Source organism: Pollachius pollachius (genome assembly GCF_949987615.1).
Source record: "Pollachius pollachius genome assembly, chromosome: 20".
NCBI lineage: Eukaryota > Metazoa > Chordata > Actinopteri > Gadiformes > Gadidae > Pollachius > Pollachius pollachius.
The window spans coordinates 3842019-3857330 of record NC_136953.1 but is presented as its reverse complement, the minus strand read 5'-3'; the positions used below and the strand labels follow the sequence as shown (position 1 = coordinate 3857330).

Below are 15312 nucleotides of genomic sequence, written 5' to 3'. Positions count from 1 at the left end.
TTTTTGGTTTTTGCTTTCTGCCTCATTCATATTTTATCAACCAACCCCCTACTTAAGAGAAAGCCGAAAACACATTTAATCACATATTTTCAAATAATCTGAAGAGACCATCGCTCATGTTAGCGATGCAGGGCTTGTCAACTCTCTTGATGCCTAATTGAGCATTTTGCTTTGGCCCGTCTGCTGTTGCGGAAACGAGAGGAGGGATATTTTATATGTTTTGTGGTGGTTTTCCGTTTGTTTATTTCGAGGACCTCGTGAAATAATTAAAGGTGATTACAATTGTGCTACCGCGCTCTGTGTACGGGATTTAGCAGCATGCAGAGGAATTACAATGAGGGATTGTGTGTGTGTGTGTGTGTGTGTGTGTGTGTGTACCATGGGGGAAATAATTTGCGTGAGCAAGAAATTGTTTCTGCACAATACTGGTAGCTTCCAACCCTGTATAATCAAGACGTTCTTTGTTTGTGTTATTTTTTTTTTTTCTGTAACTGAACTGGAAATGATCATGCGTCTGCAACATGACAATGCACATTATAGACTTTTCAATTCTAGTGAACGAAAATTAAATGAAAACGGAAAAACATCTGGCCAAATAATAATGGTATTACTCTGCTGGCCCAATTCCCTTCCAAATCCACAGGCGTAGCAAAGAAAATGACTGCCATCCTTCTTTTTCGTTTTTATTCTATTCTTCCAGTCTTTCCCATCACTTTGTCCCCTAAGACACTGTCTCTCCCTATCCCTCATCCTCTCGCCCTTTCTCTCCCTTTTCCCCATGCCTTCCCTGAGAGGTGATCTTGCCTTGCAGTCCTATCCACCGACACCTGCTGCTGTTTACTAGGACAAATACAGAGGAGAAGGTGCTTCAGTTCCTTACTACTTTATTTAGCAGACTCTCTTATCCACAGCCACTTACAGTAAATTGGATGCAAGTCATTGATGAGCGGTTAGGAGTTAGTCTTGCTCAGGTACACTGCAGACGTAGAGGGTTAGAACCCAGAACCTCTCGGTTGAGAGGAAAGCCTTCTAACTCCTAGGCTATCCAGCCACTCCCACATTTCAGTTTAATTGACCTCACCATCGCTGTGGCAACCGGTAGCGTACATTTTGGGTTTCGAACCCAGGACCTTTCAGCCAGGAGTCAAACCCTTTTCCCCATTCAGCGCCCTCACACAGAGCAGCTTAGATGGGGTTCATTCTAACCCAGCAGGAACGAACTAAAGAAAAGGAATCCTTCACCAGCCACGTCTTAACCTGTGCTGCCGGTGGAGTCTGAAGAGTGATTTCCAATACGTTCGGGAGCTTTGGCTTCTCTCAGGTCTCCCCGGCTCCCTCGCCGGGCTCCCGACTCCCGGGTACATCAAAGCGGCCCGGGACCGCGGTGGGAATCCTTCATCAAAGAAAGGGATTGTGGGTAATGCCCTGGGACAGGAAGCGTTAAAGTCAAAGAAAGCGCGCAGGGGGGATAAATGTGATAGCGTGTGTCTTAAAGCGAGCGCGAGACCCACAGAGTCTGCAGCCAGAGCACACTTAGAACAACTGGAGCGGCGGCCCGAGGTTGGCGGGCTCTGTGAGCTTGTGTCTGCTCAGCTGGGCCGCTCTCGGAGTCAAGAGTACCCCCATGGAGTTGGGGGTCAAATTTGCTGAACACTCAATAAGAACAGCGCAGAGTGTGTGAGGGGAAGAGGAAGGGTGGGAGCCAGCCAGAGAAAAGGGGAGAGGGAGAGAGATTGCAGAGCTTGAGTTGAGGATTTAAAGAATATCTAAATACATTCTGCATGTTTAGACTCGGTCGCAGAATGAAAGGTCAGTCCCCTTTTTAATATGGCGACTGTAAGGTCGTCGTTGCCCTAAGGGGTTGTTGCATTTTAAATGTAACTCTAGCAGCCACGCAGAGGTTCATTAAACAGTGTTTTCTACCTCCATCTGGTAGGTGACAGGAAATAATTTGATGGATGTATAGGCGCACCGAAAAGGACCCAACAGGTTTTCATAAAACTAACTGTGAATGCTCTTTTATTTCACAAAGCGAGCGTAGCCGCCTTTTCCAGCAACAGAACACCCATATCACAATTTTATAATTTGTGATTCTTGCTTGTTGTCATGCTTGTTTTCTTGTTTTTTCTCTTATTCTGAATAAATAAGTGTGTGTGTGTGTGTGTGTGTGTGTGTGTGTGTGTGTGTGTGTCTGTGTGACCTGGTTTGGCTCATTTAGTTTTCATATTCAGGACTAAAGATAGCAAATTTCACAGCAGACATCATAATTCCGCAAATATAGACTGCATCGTACATAAGCCGCACTTGCTAAGAACTAGGGCTGGAAAAGTGTGTTTGTGTGTCACACCCGTATAAAGGCCGCAGAAACAAAATGCTTGCATGAAGATGAAATATTTTAGACGGCCCCCACGTGTGGCCGTCTCACAGAGACACTCTTTGAATTTGAAATTCATTTCAAGTGTTTTGCATTGAAAAGCTCAAGTATAACTAATCAATGAGTCTGAGAAGCCTTTGAAACTCTGATGTTTATATCGAAGGATTTTTGTGCAATTGGCAGGATAGTGTAGAAAGGATTACATGCATGGCTCAAGACTGCGACTAAAATGGCTGCAAAAAATAGGCCAATGTGGCCTAACCCTCTTGCTAGAAACAGACAAGCAAGGATTGCGTCGTTTCGCGTAGGCTTGGGTAGAGTCATAAGGCTCTACCCAGACCAGCCATATTTGGAAAGTCGACCCACTTAAGTCCCGATGAAGACACACTGCTTTGGTCATGGTTCCAAAAAGGGTGGTTTGTTTGTTGTGCAAAGTTTCAATAAAGTTGCACCGCAGCACCAGCGCTATTCAAGAGCAGGTGAATAAATGCAATGCTTATTAATTTTGCATTATCATTATTAACTGTGTTGAATACAGGGCATAATCAGGACAGAGCAAAATTGCTGCCAAACAATTTTCGTAATGCACCTTTTGTACATCGTCCGCATATAACGCACAGTCTCATGACGTGCGGCGCCACTTAGCGTATACGGACATTTATTGTAATGATTATTGTCACTGTAATCACGGTTCTACACCGTCACACTGCCATTTGCCTAATCCAAACACACATCGAGTCCTGGGAAACGCCCACCGGTACTTATACCCACAACGCTTCACTCAACACTTCAATCTATCGTACGTTACTCACTATAACCACAGACACATTACCGTTCCGATTCATTTGCCTTTATTGATATGTAATTGTTTAAATAAGTGGCTACACAATGCTATTTTTAAGTGCAAGGACGTACAACATACAATAAGTGCGTGGGAGGCTGGCTATGCTGATTCTTTTTGGCATTCTTCTTGCTGCCTGGTTTCCTCAGAGCTACAGTATCTGTTTGGTTAAATGCACATTTGGCTATTTTTAAGGCTGTGTTTTGGTTGAGTGGATTATAATGCAATTTCTAGTGTACTACTATAATTTGTTTAGGTATTTTTTCCTATTTGCATTTATGTTCATTTATTTCAGTTAATTTGCTAATAGGAGAAGCCAGGACTCCAGGTCTCACTCAAGCCAGTAGAGGGTTAGTTGAGTGAGGGTGTCACCGGGTGATGGCCAGCAGCCAATGACGCTGAGTGGACCCTGAGGGTTATAGCCAGCTACAGTACCAGAAGTATGTTTTGTACAGTTTTGTTTTCTATTTTTCTCTGTTCCGACCCCACTGTCTACTGTCTAGGGGTAGTGGGGGATGTAAGAATGGCCGGGTTATGGATGATGGATGAGGGAGTTATCGTGAACAATTAAGGATTGGACATAAGAGATGCCTCCGTTGTCTTCCTTCCTTTCTCCATTCCCTCTATTCCTCTTCCATCGTCTACTTCTTCCATCTGCTATATGTCTGTCCCGTTTAAGGGTGACAGGTCTTCTCTTGCTGGGAACTGATGAGATGATTGGTGGAATTGGATGAGTGAGATGAGGGAAAGAAGACAACAACATACAAACAGTGGCTCTAACGTTCACCAATAGAACTCAAATGGCAGAAGCCGGTTTCTACCAATGCTGCCTCCCTGCTACGTAAACGCAGTGATCCAGTCCATTTGTAACAACGCACAACCCTAATGTGTCTGAACAATGTTTATGTAGGCCACGGTCTACATTTGCGTAATCACGCTTCTAATGACACTAATTACGCACCAGCCTGGTTCACTTTTACGTGTATGTTTATTCAATGTGTGTGTGCGCGTGTGCGCAAGTGGAGTCATACATGGTGGCACATAAACAACTTGCTTTTGTTCACTTTTTACCCAACCTCCGTGGATGCATGCATGAGTTTTAACGACAAAATTAGAGGTTCTTCGTTCCCCAAAATAGGACCTAATTTCCACAAAAATTTGATAATGTGTGTTTTCACGGGATAGATAAATAAGGCCCTACCTTCATTGATCCTTTTCCGTTACGTTTTGAGCTACAGGGTAACTTGGTGGGCGAACAAGTTGCTCGAATAGGATTGGTTCATGGGACGGCATGCCCCGCCCAGTCACTCCAGGTGACAAAAACCTGATTTGTCTGAGGGGGAAATGAAAGGAAGAGTAGAAAAGTTTCCGGTAGCATTTCATTTTATTTACCATCAAAAAGGACGCCGATATATAAATCACCTTCCATTAATAGTGCGACTTGGTGAGCCAACATAAATCATTGGATGCTTATCTTTAGAGAAAGTGAAGTGCCTGCTTCCTTGTGAGGCCGGTAAAAGCCTCGGCCACGTTCACATCCTCTCTGAGTAATAAACATCCTCTCTGAGTAATCTATTTTGGTCCACCTGCTTCTCACCATTTAACGGTTCAGACCACACGGGATGCAACAACAAGGTATACCATCATGGCGTGTACCATTGCTCATTTATTCAATCGGCAGATAGTTTTATCCAACCCAGAGCCTTTTCATCTGGGAGTCAGACAGCACTAGACTCACGTCGCCTTCATGTCACGACACCCGGTCTGCTCCAACTGTTCCGCATACCAACTCAAACCGGCCACTATGAATTCTGGGTGTTATTTTTGTTCTGTTTGTTTGTTTTCTCCTATTTCCCGTCTTGGCAGCGTGAGGAGAACACAGACGACGAAGAGCAGAGGGGGGCGAGGGGGAGTCGGGAGGCGGTGATTGTCAGTACCTAGACAAGCTGGACTGTGGTCTTTGCTCCGGAGATTGACGGGGCCTAACCCCTCTCGGCTGGAGAAGAGACGCCCCCTTCCACCGCTGTGGGATCAAGTGTTTGGCTGTGCTGCCTGGTGCTTTCTGAGGGCTGCAGCCCACTGAACTGAGCCCGGAACTCATTGCTTTTCAGGGAAGGAGAGCCTCAGCCTCCACTAGCAGCACTCAAAATCATGTACCATGTTGTAGGAAGATATTTTCGTTGTTTCTTCTTCTTTCGGTTATCAGCATGATGTTCCTTTGTATTTTTTTGGAATGCACAAACTTGGATTTGATGACTCCGGGTGTTTTTCAAAATAATGGCGTGGCATTTATAATCAAAGTCTGGACGGGTTCCACTCGTTTCCCAGGCGTGGTTCGATCGGTGCCTGGCATCATACTCTGGAGATCAGTGTACCCACTGAAATATAAACTGCACTGGGAGCAGCAGAAATGGTCATTGTGGCTTGATGGCATATAGCCGCAGACTCCCTTGTCAATCACAATAAATGACCACTGAAACCAACACCGTGACATTTCCCTTGGTATCCTGGAGCTTCTGAACCAGGCTGTGTCGTTGTCCACGGTAACACCCAGCGTTGTTTTTTTTATGTGGTGGTTAGCAACTTGTTAATGTCACAGTGGAGACTCTGGGCTCAGCATTATCGTAGGCTAGACTTTCTGCGCGCTAAATGGGAATTCCATTGTTGACGTAGCAACGGCGGTAACGACATCCTCAACAACAAGATGGCCGGCCTCTCTGCGGTGAACCTTCCTCCGGATCGATATTATGTTCTCGGCACCGTATCGCCTTACCGATCTTCACTCCCTCCGACCCTTGCACTGTGACCCGTAACGCAACCCAATTAATCCACAAGATCCCCCGTGGAATGGGATCACCCCCCCCCCCCCCCCCCCCCACTACTACCCCCTCCCCACCTAGCCTGAGGCATTAACTAGGGCAGATGGAAGTTGAACCAAAGAGTGACGCAAGTGGTCTTGACGGCGTTGGGTACGGTTCATTGGTCATGAGGGTCTTCACTCACACATGCCCATGCAGTGGATCGACATCTGCTCCTTAAGGTCATAGCCCCACGGCGGCTCATCGGCTCAGCCCCGCTAGTGCGCGCTAACCACATCAGCGCTACGCCCGTCCCGACCCGGGTTCGATCCCGACCTGTGCTCCCCCCCCCCCCCCCCCCTCTCTTCCAACCTACCATCTTGTCTATATTCACCAGCCTGTCCATTAAGAGAAAAAAAAATCCTCAGATGTATTTTTTTTTTCTTCCATCTTAGAGCTCATTACCGACATCTAAAAAACAGAAATATGTTTTTTTTCTATTATCTCGGCATCCACACGGATATTCCTGTAACGATTCCTCCACGATTAAACCTCAGAAATCAAAGGGCTCTCAACGGACCGTTTGGGAACCAGAGAGCAGACGTCAGAGCTGTGAACAGAGCGTAGCGTGAGGCCCTCTGAACACCTGGTAGCGCTCAGATAAGAGGCCGGCACCTGGGATCCAGGGGGTGGAGTACCGAACAGCCCTGGGGTGTAGAGGGGGGGAGTGGTGGCTGGGGTGTCTGATCTGGGTTTTTTCAGTGGCGGGGCCCCTGGCGGTGTTTGAGAGTGTAGGCCCCCCCGACATGATCTGTTAGCGAAGACGCTACGAAGCGGCGAGCTGAAACATACGGACCCTTGATAACAAATCCCGCCGTTGATAGCTTATCATCATACACCAGGTGTGTGTGTGTGTGTGTGTGTGTGTGTGTGTGTGTGTGTGTGTGTGTGAGCGTGTGCGCACTTGCGAGTGATGTGTCCGACAAGACCAAAAAAAAAGGTAAACTAGACAGTTTATATCTGACAAAGTCTGTAAAGATAAACTGAAGTAGGAGCACTACAGTACGTCAGGTTTGTTTACATAACATCTCAAGTTTTTTTAACTGTCAAAACAGGTTTCATGGATGGGTTTTATTTGTCATATTCTTATCGGGAAGAACAAAACCAAAGACTTCAGAATGAAAGAACGCAATGAGGCCTGCTAGGGTTAGGGTGAAGCATGCATCCCCCTGTGAAGCATGCTCATCTGAGGAAGCCAGTTCAAACTGAGAATATCTTATTCCATGGGCTAGAGGGGGAAATAAACAATGAAAGACCCCTACCTCTGAGTGATTAAACCATTAAAGCCGTATCTCCTGGCATAACTCAAACTTCCGGTGGCCTACTAACTTGCCAAAACCATTTTGTTGTGGAGTTTCTGCCGAGGAGAATTTTGCGCGTGCGCGTCTCGTCAACGGAAACAATAGCCGTAGAGCTTGGGTAGCGGTTGTTGTACTCTTCACGTACGATTCTGTTATTTTCCCCCACCAAACTTTCATAAACTCGTACCGTACCATTGATGATGAACTGGTACTGATGCAATGGGCATTGATTCCAAAAGACAAGTGAGGAAGAGAAGGCTAGCAAACTGGGCGGGGGGGGGGGGGGGGGGGGGGGGGCGGGGGCGGGGGGGGGCGGGGGCTGGGATTGAATGACAGTTGAGTTCTGTATCTTATTTTATCTGCAGAATCATCTTCCACCTCAGCCCTCTGGCGTCTTCCTTCCTTTCTCCATTCCCTCTATTCCTCTTCCATCATCTACTTCTGACATCTGCTTTAGCTCTGTCCCGTTTAACAGATCCTCTCTTTCTTCCCCCATTCCTCCTATCTGTTGGCTTCTTTCTCTTCTGTCGATTCCCCCCTATGCCGACAAGTCATCTCTCTATCTTGCTTGTGATGAATCCTAGGTAACACAAGTCTCGCTTTCTTTCTCAGCTATCTCAGCTCTGTGTCTGTCTGCCTCAATCACTCTCTTGCTAGCCATTTCCTCCCTCCCCATCTGCTTAACCATTTGCCAAGCAGGAATACACGAATAGGGCTGATCAGACGAGTCTGATGAAGTGCAGGATGTGTAAAACAATACGCTGCGTAAGAGAGAAGATGTGATTGGACGGTTTATATCTGTGCGTGCGGCACTCTTATTATGTCCTGGCCTTTACCAAAGGCACCATGTATTCTTTGATTTAAAATGGTCTCTTTCTAACACAAACCTGAGCACAATTATGCACAGCCTACGAGCCAGCAAAGGATGGCCTTGCCATGATCTCCTTTGCCTATCTTCACACTATTTTCTTCTCGTCTCCATTTGTCCTATCCCTCTTTTGTCGTCCTCTTTGTCTCCCTGTCATTCCTTTATCGTTTCTCACTCTCTTACATTGTACCTACTTAGAATCCCGTTGTGAAACACAAGAATACCATGACTATTGAGGAAAAGTCTCGTTAGCTGATTCGCTCTCGCTCTCTGTCTGTCTGTCTGTCTGTCTGTCTGTCTGTCTGTCTCTTACTCTCTTTGCCTTCAGAGAGAGAGAGAGAGAGAGAGAAAGAGACGAAGCCTGTCTGAGAGTCTGTTCTGCTCTCTTCCTGCCCCCTCTTTCTTGTGTTAAGCCTGTTCTCTGCTGTGTGTGTGTGTGTGTGTGTGTGTGTGTGTGTGTGTGTGTGTGTGTGTGTGTGTGTGTGTGTGTGTGTGTGTGTGTGTGTGTGTGTGTGTGTGTGTGTGGTTATATAAATGTCATCCTCACAGCCACACTGACACCAATCTCTTATTTCCTCCCGCCACTCGCCGACCAGCGCTTGACACGTCAGTCTTCTCCGTCGTCTCCTCGCTCAGTTGCTCTTTCATTCATCCGCCCCTCCTCTGCCCGCTCCCACCTGCTCTCGTTATCTCGCTTCCTCTCCACCGGCTGCTGTTTTGCCTAAATGGAAGTGGATGTGAATTCATACGATACTGTATGGGAGTATATATTGTATTCTCTCTCTCTCTCGATCTCTATCTCTGTCCCCCTCTCTCTTGCTATACATCTCACTTTTTTTTTTCTCTCTCTCTCTCTTTCTCTCTCTCTCCCTCTCTCTCTCTGCTATCTTATTATTGGTTCTGTTGTGTCTCCTTTTCATTCTTCAAATGACTTTGTTTTGGCTGACACACACACACACACACACACACACACACACACACCCCTTATTATTCTTCCTCTGCACAACTCAGTTCCTCTCTCTCACCCGATATCAGGCTGGGGTTTGTTTTGCTTGGTGTGTATTCACTTCATTCAATTCAGTCCAGGAGCCATATTTAACAGATTCCATCGCTACAGCGGGAGCTGTGCACCCACATACATGTAAAAAAATAAAAAAGAGAATAACTGGGGATTCAAATGGGAATACCTTTTTATTGTGCGATAACCAGTTTCTCCTACACATTGATTTACACACGGCGGTGAATGGAGAGAGTGAGGTGGGGAGGCGAGAGAGCCAGAGAGCTGCAGGGACTTTAGATCTACAGAAGCCATAACACTTCCTTAGCCAACAGTGATCTCAACGGAGGTTGCTAAACTTCGTTCCTTCCTGCTGAATAACCCACTTAGGATCATCGCCTGTGCTCCCCCTAACTGTCACCCTCCCACTCCCCTCTTCTCACACGCACGCACGCACGCACGCACGCACGCACGCACGCACGCACGCACGCACGCACGCACGCACGCACGCACGCACGCACGCACGCAAACACACACGCAAACACACACACACACACACACACACACACCTGACATCCGCTGCATGATTGCATATGCAACCCTCTGTAGTATAAGCACATCATTCCCTCTCTCTTTTACTTTCTCTCTCTCTCTCTCTGTGTCTGTCTCTTATTATTATACGGTTGTGTCTCCTCTCCATTCTTCCATTCACTTTATTTTCACAGACACACACACACACACACACACCTTTTTAATTGTCCTCTGCACAACACAGTGCCTCTCTCTAGCTTATTCTCTCTCCCTCTAGCTCTCTATCAAATACGCTCTCAATTTCTCGCACGGATTTAGCAACACTGTCCTCTCTCGCTCTCTCTCTCCCTCTCCTTACGTGTTCTCTCCATTGTGTTGCTCTCGGCGTGGTTCAGGTGACACCTTGCCTCTCCACCACCTGTTTTCCCGCCTACTCACGCACACGTTTACTCTCTCTGTCTCTGTCCCTACCTCCCACTCCTTTTATCTCCCTCCTTCCATCTCTCTCTTCTTGCTCATTTTCATTATCTCTTTCTCTCAATCTTCTTTTCTTGGATTCTCTGTCTGAACGCCCCTCCTTCTTCCTCCCCCCTCCTACTCATTCCTCCTCCCACACTCTTCCTCTCCTCCTCCATCCCTCTCTCTTCTGCACAGCATGACCTCCCGTATCTTCTACTTTCCATCCAGGAAGCAGGCGGGCTGGCTGGCTGTCTGTCTGTCTGTCTGTCTGTCTGTCTGTCTGTCTGTCTGTCTGTGCCCTCTTTTTGTATCATCGATCTCTTCCCGCCCTTTCTACTAGTCATCTGTACTCCTCCCCTTGTTTCTATCTTTGCATTCCTCTATTGCATCAATCTTAATAATCTCTCTCGATTCCTCCTCCCACACCTCCCATCGTGTACCCTTAATCCCCCCTGCGCTCTTGCCTCTCTCTCTGTCTGTCTCTCTGTCTGTGTCAGGCAGAGAGCCACCCCCTTCTCCCCTGCTAACAAGTACTAACAACCCACGGAAAAGGGAGAAAATTATAAGCAATTAGCACTCTGTGTCTACTGTGTGTGTGTGTGTGTGATTTTGGAGTGGGTCGGTGTTTGCTGTACTGTCACATAATGTGTACATGAGTATGTTTGCCTGTCTGGTGTGCTTGGGTGTCGGAGCACACTTTTGCAGCATTAGATATTAAGCATAAGCCTTGCGTCTGTTCCTTGCACCTGGGAGAATGGCGAGGTGATCCCTTGAATGACTTTATACCGTGTGTGTTTGTGCACGGTGGGGATGTGTGCTCTGCGTGCGTGGGCCTTATCTGATAATGGTTGAGGTGGCATTCTCGAAAATGTTATACTTAATATGTGTCTGTTAACTTCCTATCTATCACTGGATGTTTAATAGATAGGGGGAAATATGTGAAATATTTTCTGTTTTCTCCAGAGGTGCGCCAAAGACAATGAAACCGAAATCTTTGAAGTTCACTTTAAATAAAGTGTATAGTCAAGCGTTTGTGGTTGTGTGTTCGAGAGAGATTGTGTGCGTGTTTTAGAGAGAGGGGGATGTGTCTCACCTCGATCATGGCAGAGATTAACACATTAAACATATCTGCTCTGACCTCTCTCTGAAGTCTGCCCGATTGGCCTCGCCACCACATGACTGGAGGGGTCACGGGAGACCATTAGTTGAATTAAATTACTTTTGACCGAAACCTCTCCTGCTATTTTAAATGCAGAGTTCGGTCTCACAGACTCGGTGCTTCTGCTCAATCTTGTTTTGCTCAAGGAAAGAGCAAGAAATGCTTTCACTTGTGACAGTTGGAGTTTGTTTGTGGATCAGCGTGTACCAATGTTGTGAGCTGGCAGGAAGTGATATCAGGGAAGCCCCTCTGATACACTTTGTCCGGTGAATTCCAACAGCCACACACTCCGTAAGTCATGTGGAGGATAAATGCATGTAGGGCAGGGTAGGCTAGTGTGGTGGGAATTCCGTACCATGTCAAAACTGACTTATAACAATTATGGTCATATATTTGAGTAATAAAGGTACAATAATATACAACAATCATACAACAAACGTATAACAAACAAACAATAATCTGAGGCCTCAGATGGGAGTTTAGTATTGGGTGTACTAAACGGTTTATAAGTTAGTTGTTTATATAAAGACATCCTCTGTGTAAAATGTCACATTAGTCTGACAGAGAAGCGCATAGATATGATCACATTTTATCACAGGCATGCATTATCCTACCATAGGGTAGCACTCCTGTTACACTTCCAGCATGGCTGCCAAAAATCCAACCGCAAAACACAAAATGGTACAACCTTCCAGATTGGGTATTTTACTATTAGATATTGAACTAAAAGTATTTATTATTTTTGTCTTATCAAATCCAGGCATACTCATGTGGTTTATACTTGTTATATATGCATAAACAAGGATTACATCTCGTATATGATTCCTATGATTGTAAGTCAAAGCTATTTTCCTAGCTAAAGATAGCTTTAAGCTTTAATTTTTTTTATTTAATTTGTCGAAAAAGTGTTTCGGTGAATAATGATCATGAAGAGACTTCTCGACAGGTTTCTTTTGTATAAATCTAACGGCATTGCTACCCCGGATACCATAATGTGGGTTTTTGACGATTTTTCAATCAATGGGCATAAGTCGTAACACATTTAATATTTCCATGACTTTCTACCCAACTGAGTGAATATTTAATTGGTGTCTCTTCCCTTGTCGGCCATGATGATCCCTTAAAGGCGCTGTGGGTTTGTGATAATCCCACACGAGTCACACAGAGGCTACCCCTACAGGCCTCTAATAGGCCAACCTCCCCTCACATCCCCCCAACCTTTCCTCTGTCCTCCGAGTCGCTCGCCGAAAGGGAAATGTCGACCGGCGGCAAATTCACTTAGTTGTTTGGCAGCATGTAGAGTGTGTCCTTCCTCTTAACGCTGAAGTCAAGGTTTCTCACCTTTTAATTCAGAGTGTCCCTGTACTCTAACGGTCTCAGTGGAGGAGTCAAGTGAGTCGTGTTTGTGTAAAGGACTTACTCTGCACTGAGCAAACCGACAAAATAGTTCTTCCCTTAAAAGCCGAGGGCAAGGTGAGCGCCGGGAGGGCGAGATGCTGCACCAGAGGAAATCAATGAAAATTACAACCGCCTCTGCTGCACACCATTCATATCATCTTTGAAACTCTTCAAGCAAAATAGAAGAATGTATAATAATGAATGATGAATACAATTTGATCAAATTATGAAAATACCGTAAGGTAGAACGTTTACGTTCTCTTGCGGTTTTCTTTGAATAGCTGAGTCACCCAATGACTTTTATGGGGGATGGATTTGACACCCACACACCAGCGCTCAGAACCTATATTAACATAGCGCTGTCAGAGACCGTCAAGCCAGGGCTCTGTTGAATACTTAGAAATACCAAAGCGGATCAATACTCTCTCTGAAAGCCTTCAGAGATAAAACAATCAACTTATCGCCCCCACTGTCTGACCCACTTATACCACTCGTAAATCGGGTTAACTTCAACTCAATATTTTCCTTGCCTCATCCTTTTTGATGTTATCGCGTCTATAAAAATGGAGGAAATGAGGAGTGCTTTGTGTTAGGCAGGCCGCCTTGCCGCTCTCTTGTAGGGTTTAGCGGCCTTGAGAACTGCCATTACCACTTCCACATCTCCTTTTGATATACCAGAGCGGAGGGGAGGGATGGTTGCGGTGACAGCTGAGGTCGTATATACGTTCAGGGGGAAGTGTTGCATGGGAGAGAGAGAGCCAGGTGGAGGGGGAAAATCGAGAAATAGCTCAGTAGAGAGTGTTGGTTGATGGTTTCAGAGTCAGTTGAGTGAGGGAGAGAGTGGGAGAGTCGGATGAAAGATGCAGAAGGGAGTTGGAAGTTGTCAGTTGGAAGTGTGTGTGTGTGTGTGTGTGTGTGTGTGTGTGTGTGTGTGTGTGTGAGTGCTCGGTTACGATCTAAATTTTAAACTGCTCATTCCGGGGCAGATGTTGCCAGCGTTGCATTCATTTGTCCTCGTCAAATTAGTGCACGATGAGATTCACGAAGGCCTAGAGGCCTCCCCGCCGCCATATGGTGGCGAAAGTTAGAGAAATAATGAGAACATGGAGGGGGGGAGGGCACTGGGATGGTTTCTGATGCGAGGAGACGGAGCCAAGTGCTTGTTGGAGTATCACTTCATGGGAAAGAAGGAAATAAAAAAACCTGTAGTTGACTCTCGATGCTTCCTTCTTGCAAACACTTTGATTAAAGCACTGCCAAGTTTGGGGCCGTCGGCCGGACGCCAAGTCCTTCTGTCCGTATAAGTACTGTCGTATTTATTAAGCAGTATTTGCAGTGTAGTAGTAGACTGGTTTTCTGCATTTTGCTAATTGGCAGATCCTCTGGCGCATTTCAATAAAAAAACAAAACATCTCTGTAACCTTTCCTTGGGCCTCGGTGTCAAATACTGCTGAGGAAAGTAGCCCCTCTGGTAGACCACCCTCCCAGCCGTTCGATAACCCCCCCCCTCCCCTTCTCCTCCCCCTCCAGCGTGGACCTGGTGCACGCCCAGCTGAAGGTCTGTGAGGGCCAAAGCCTGCCCGACCTGGGCTTGAGCCAGGACAAGATCAGGGTCAACGGCTGTGCCATCCAGTGCAGGGTGACCACCGAGGACCCCGCCCGCGGCTTCCAGCCCGACACCGGCCGCATCGAGGTACGACGCCGCTCATTACATTGATCCATTGTTTGTGTTTTATTACGGGGGTGGGCTTTGCAGAGTGCTGAGGGGGGTCACACGCTGCAGGATCTGTATTGTTGAGCACATGCGTCCCTCGCGTGCGCGGGAATCACCGTTCGGGAGGACGACGGTTTCTGAGCGCTGATGTGCATTGTGGTTCGGAAATATTTGCGATACGACGCTTTGTTATTGGCTTCTCTGGGTCGATCTGTACATCGTCCATTTTTGAGGACTGCAGAATCAAAGACTCGCGATACTTGTTTCCCACCCCCCATACATAAAAGTCACACACCCACTGGGTACTTTGTTTCCAGGACAAGTTGCCATCCTGCAATCCATAGAGAATTCCCTGAAATTAGTGCTGTACTGTACCACAGACGCCCGGTTGCATGTGTTAGTGGGTGGCGATGATACATATAACAAACATAATCCTTACACACTCAATCCCCAATCGTCCTTCATATGACTATTCCAACATCAACCCTCTCCCCGGTAACATTGTTATTATATCAGTACACTGTTGCGTGTAGGAAGCCTTTATTGTCCGGGAGATCTGGGTGTGTGTGGCAGTAGAAGGATTCTTGCCAATTACATTATTTTATTTTTTCTCGTGTTAGCTTCACCTCCTTTGTTTTGGCTTACGAGGTTTAGCCATCCTACCTATTGTGGCTACATCTAAATGTGGGTTACAGATCTAAATTCTTATTATAATACCCTTTTCTAATATCACCTCTTCTACCAACTGACATGTTAAATCGATGCATCGTGCATATATTGTGCGTATTCAGCATTTTCAGTCCCGTCAAACA

The 15312-nt window shown here is 46.3% G+C and overlaps 1 protein-coding gene across 1 annotated transcript in view; it reads left to right on the top strand.

Moving 5' to 3' along the window:
- LOC307091149 (pyruvate carboxylase, mitochondrial-like) overlaps nucleotides 1-15312 on the top strand; it is a 244143-nt gene that overhangs the window by 60050 nt on the left and 168781 nt on the right. The window contains exon 11 of the mRNA XM_079758053.1: nucleotides 14317-14479. Coding sequence (XP_079614179.1) covers nucleotides 14317-14479 — 163 coding nt within the window. The remainder of the gene's footprint in view (nucleotides 1-14316; nucleotides 14480-15312) is intronic.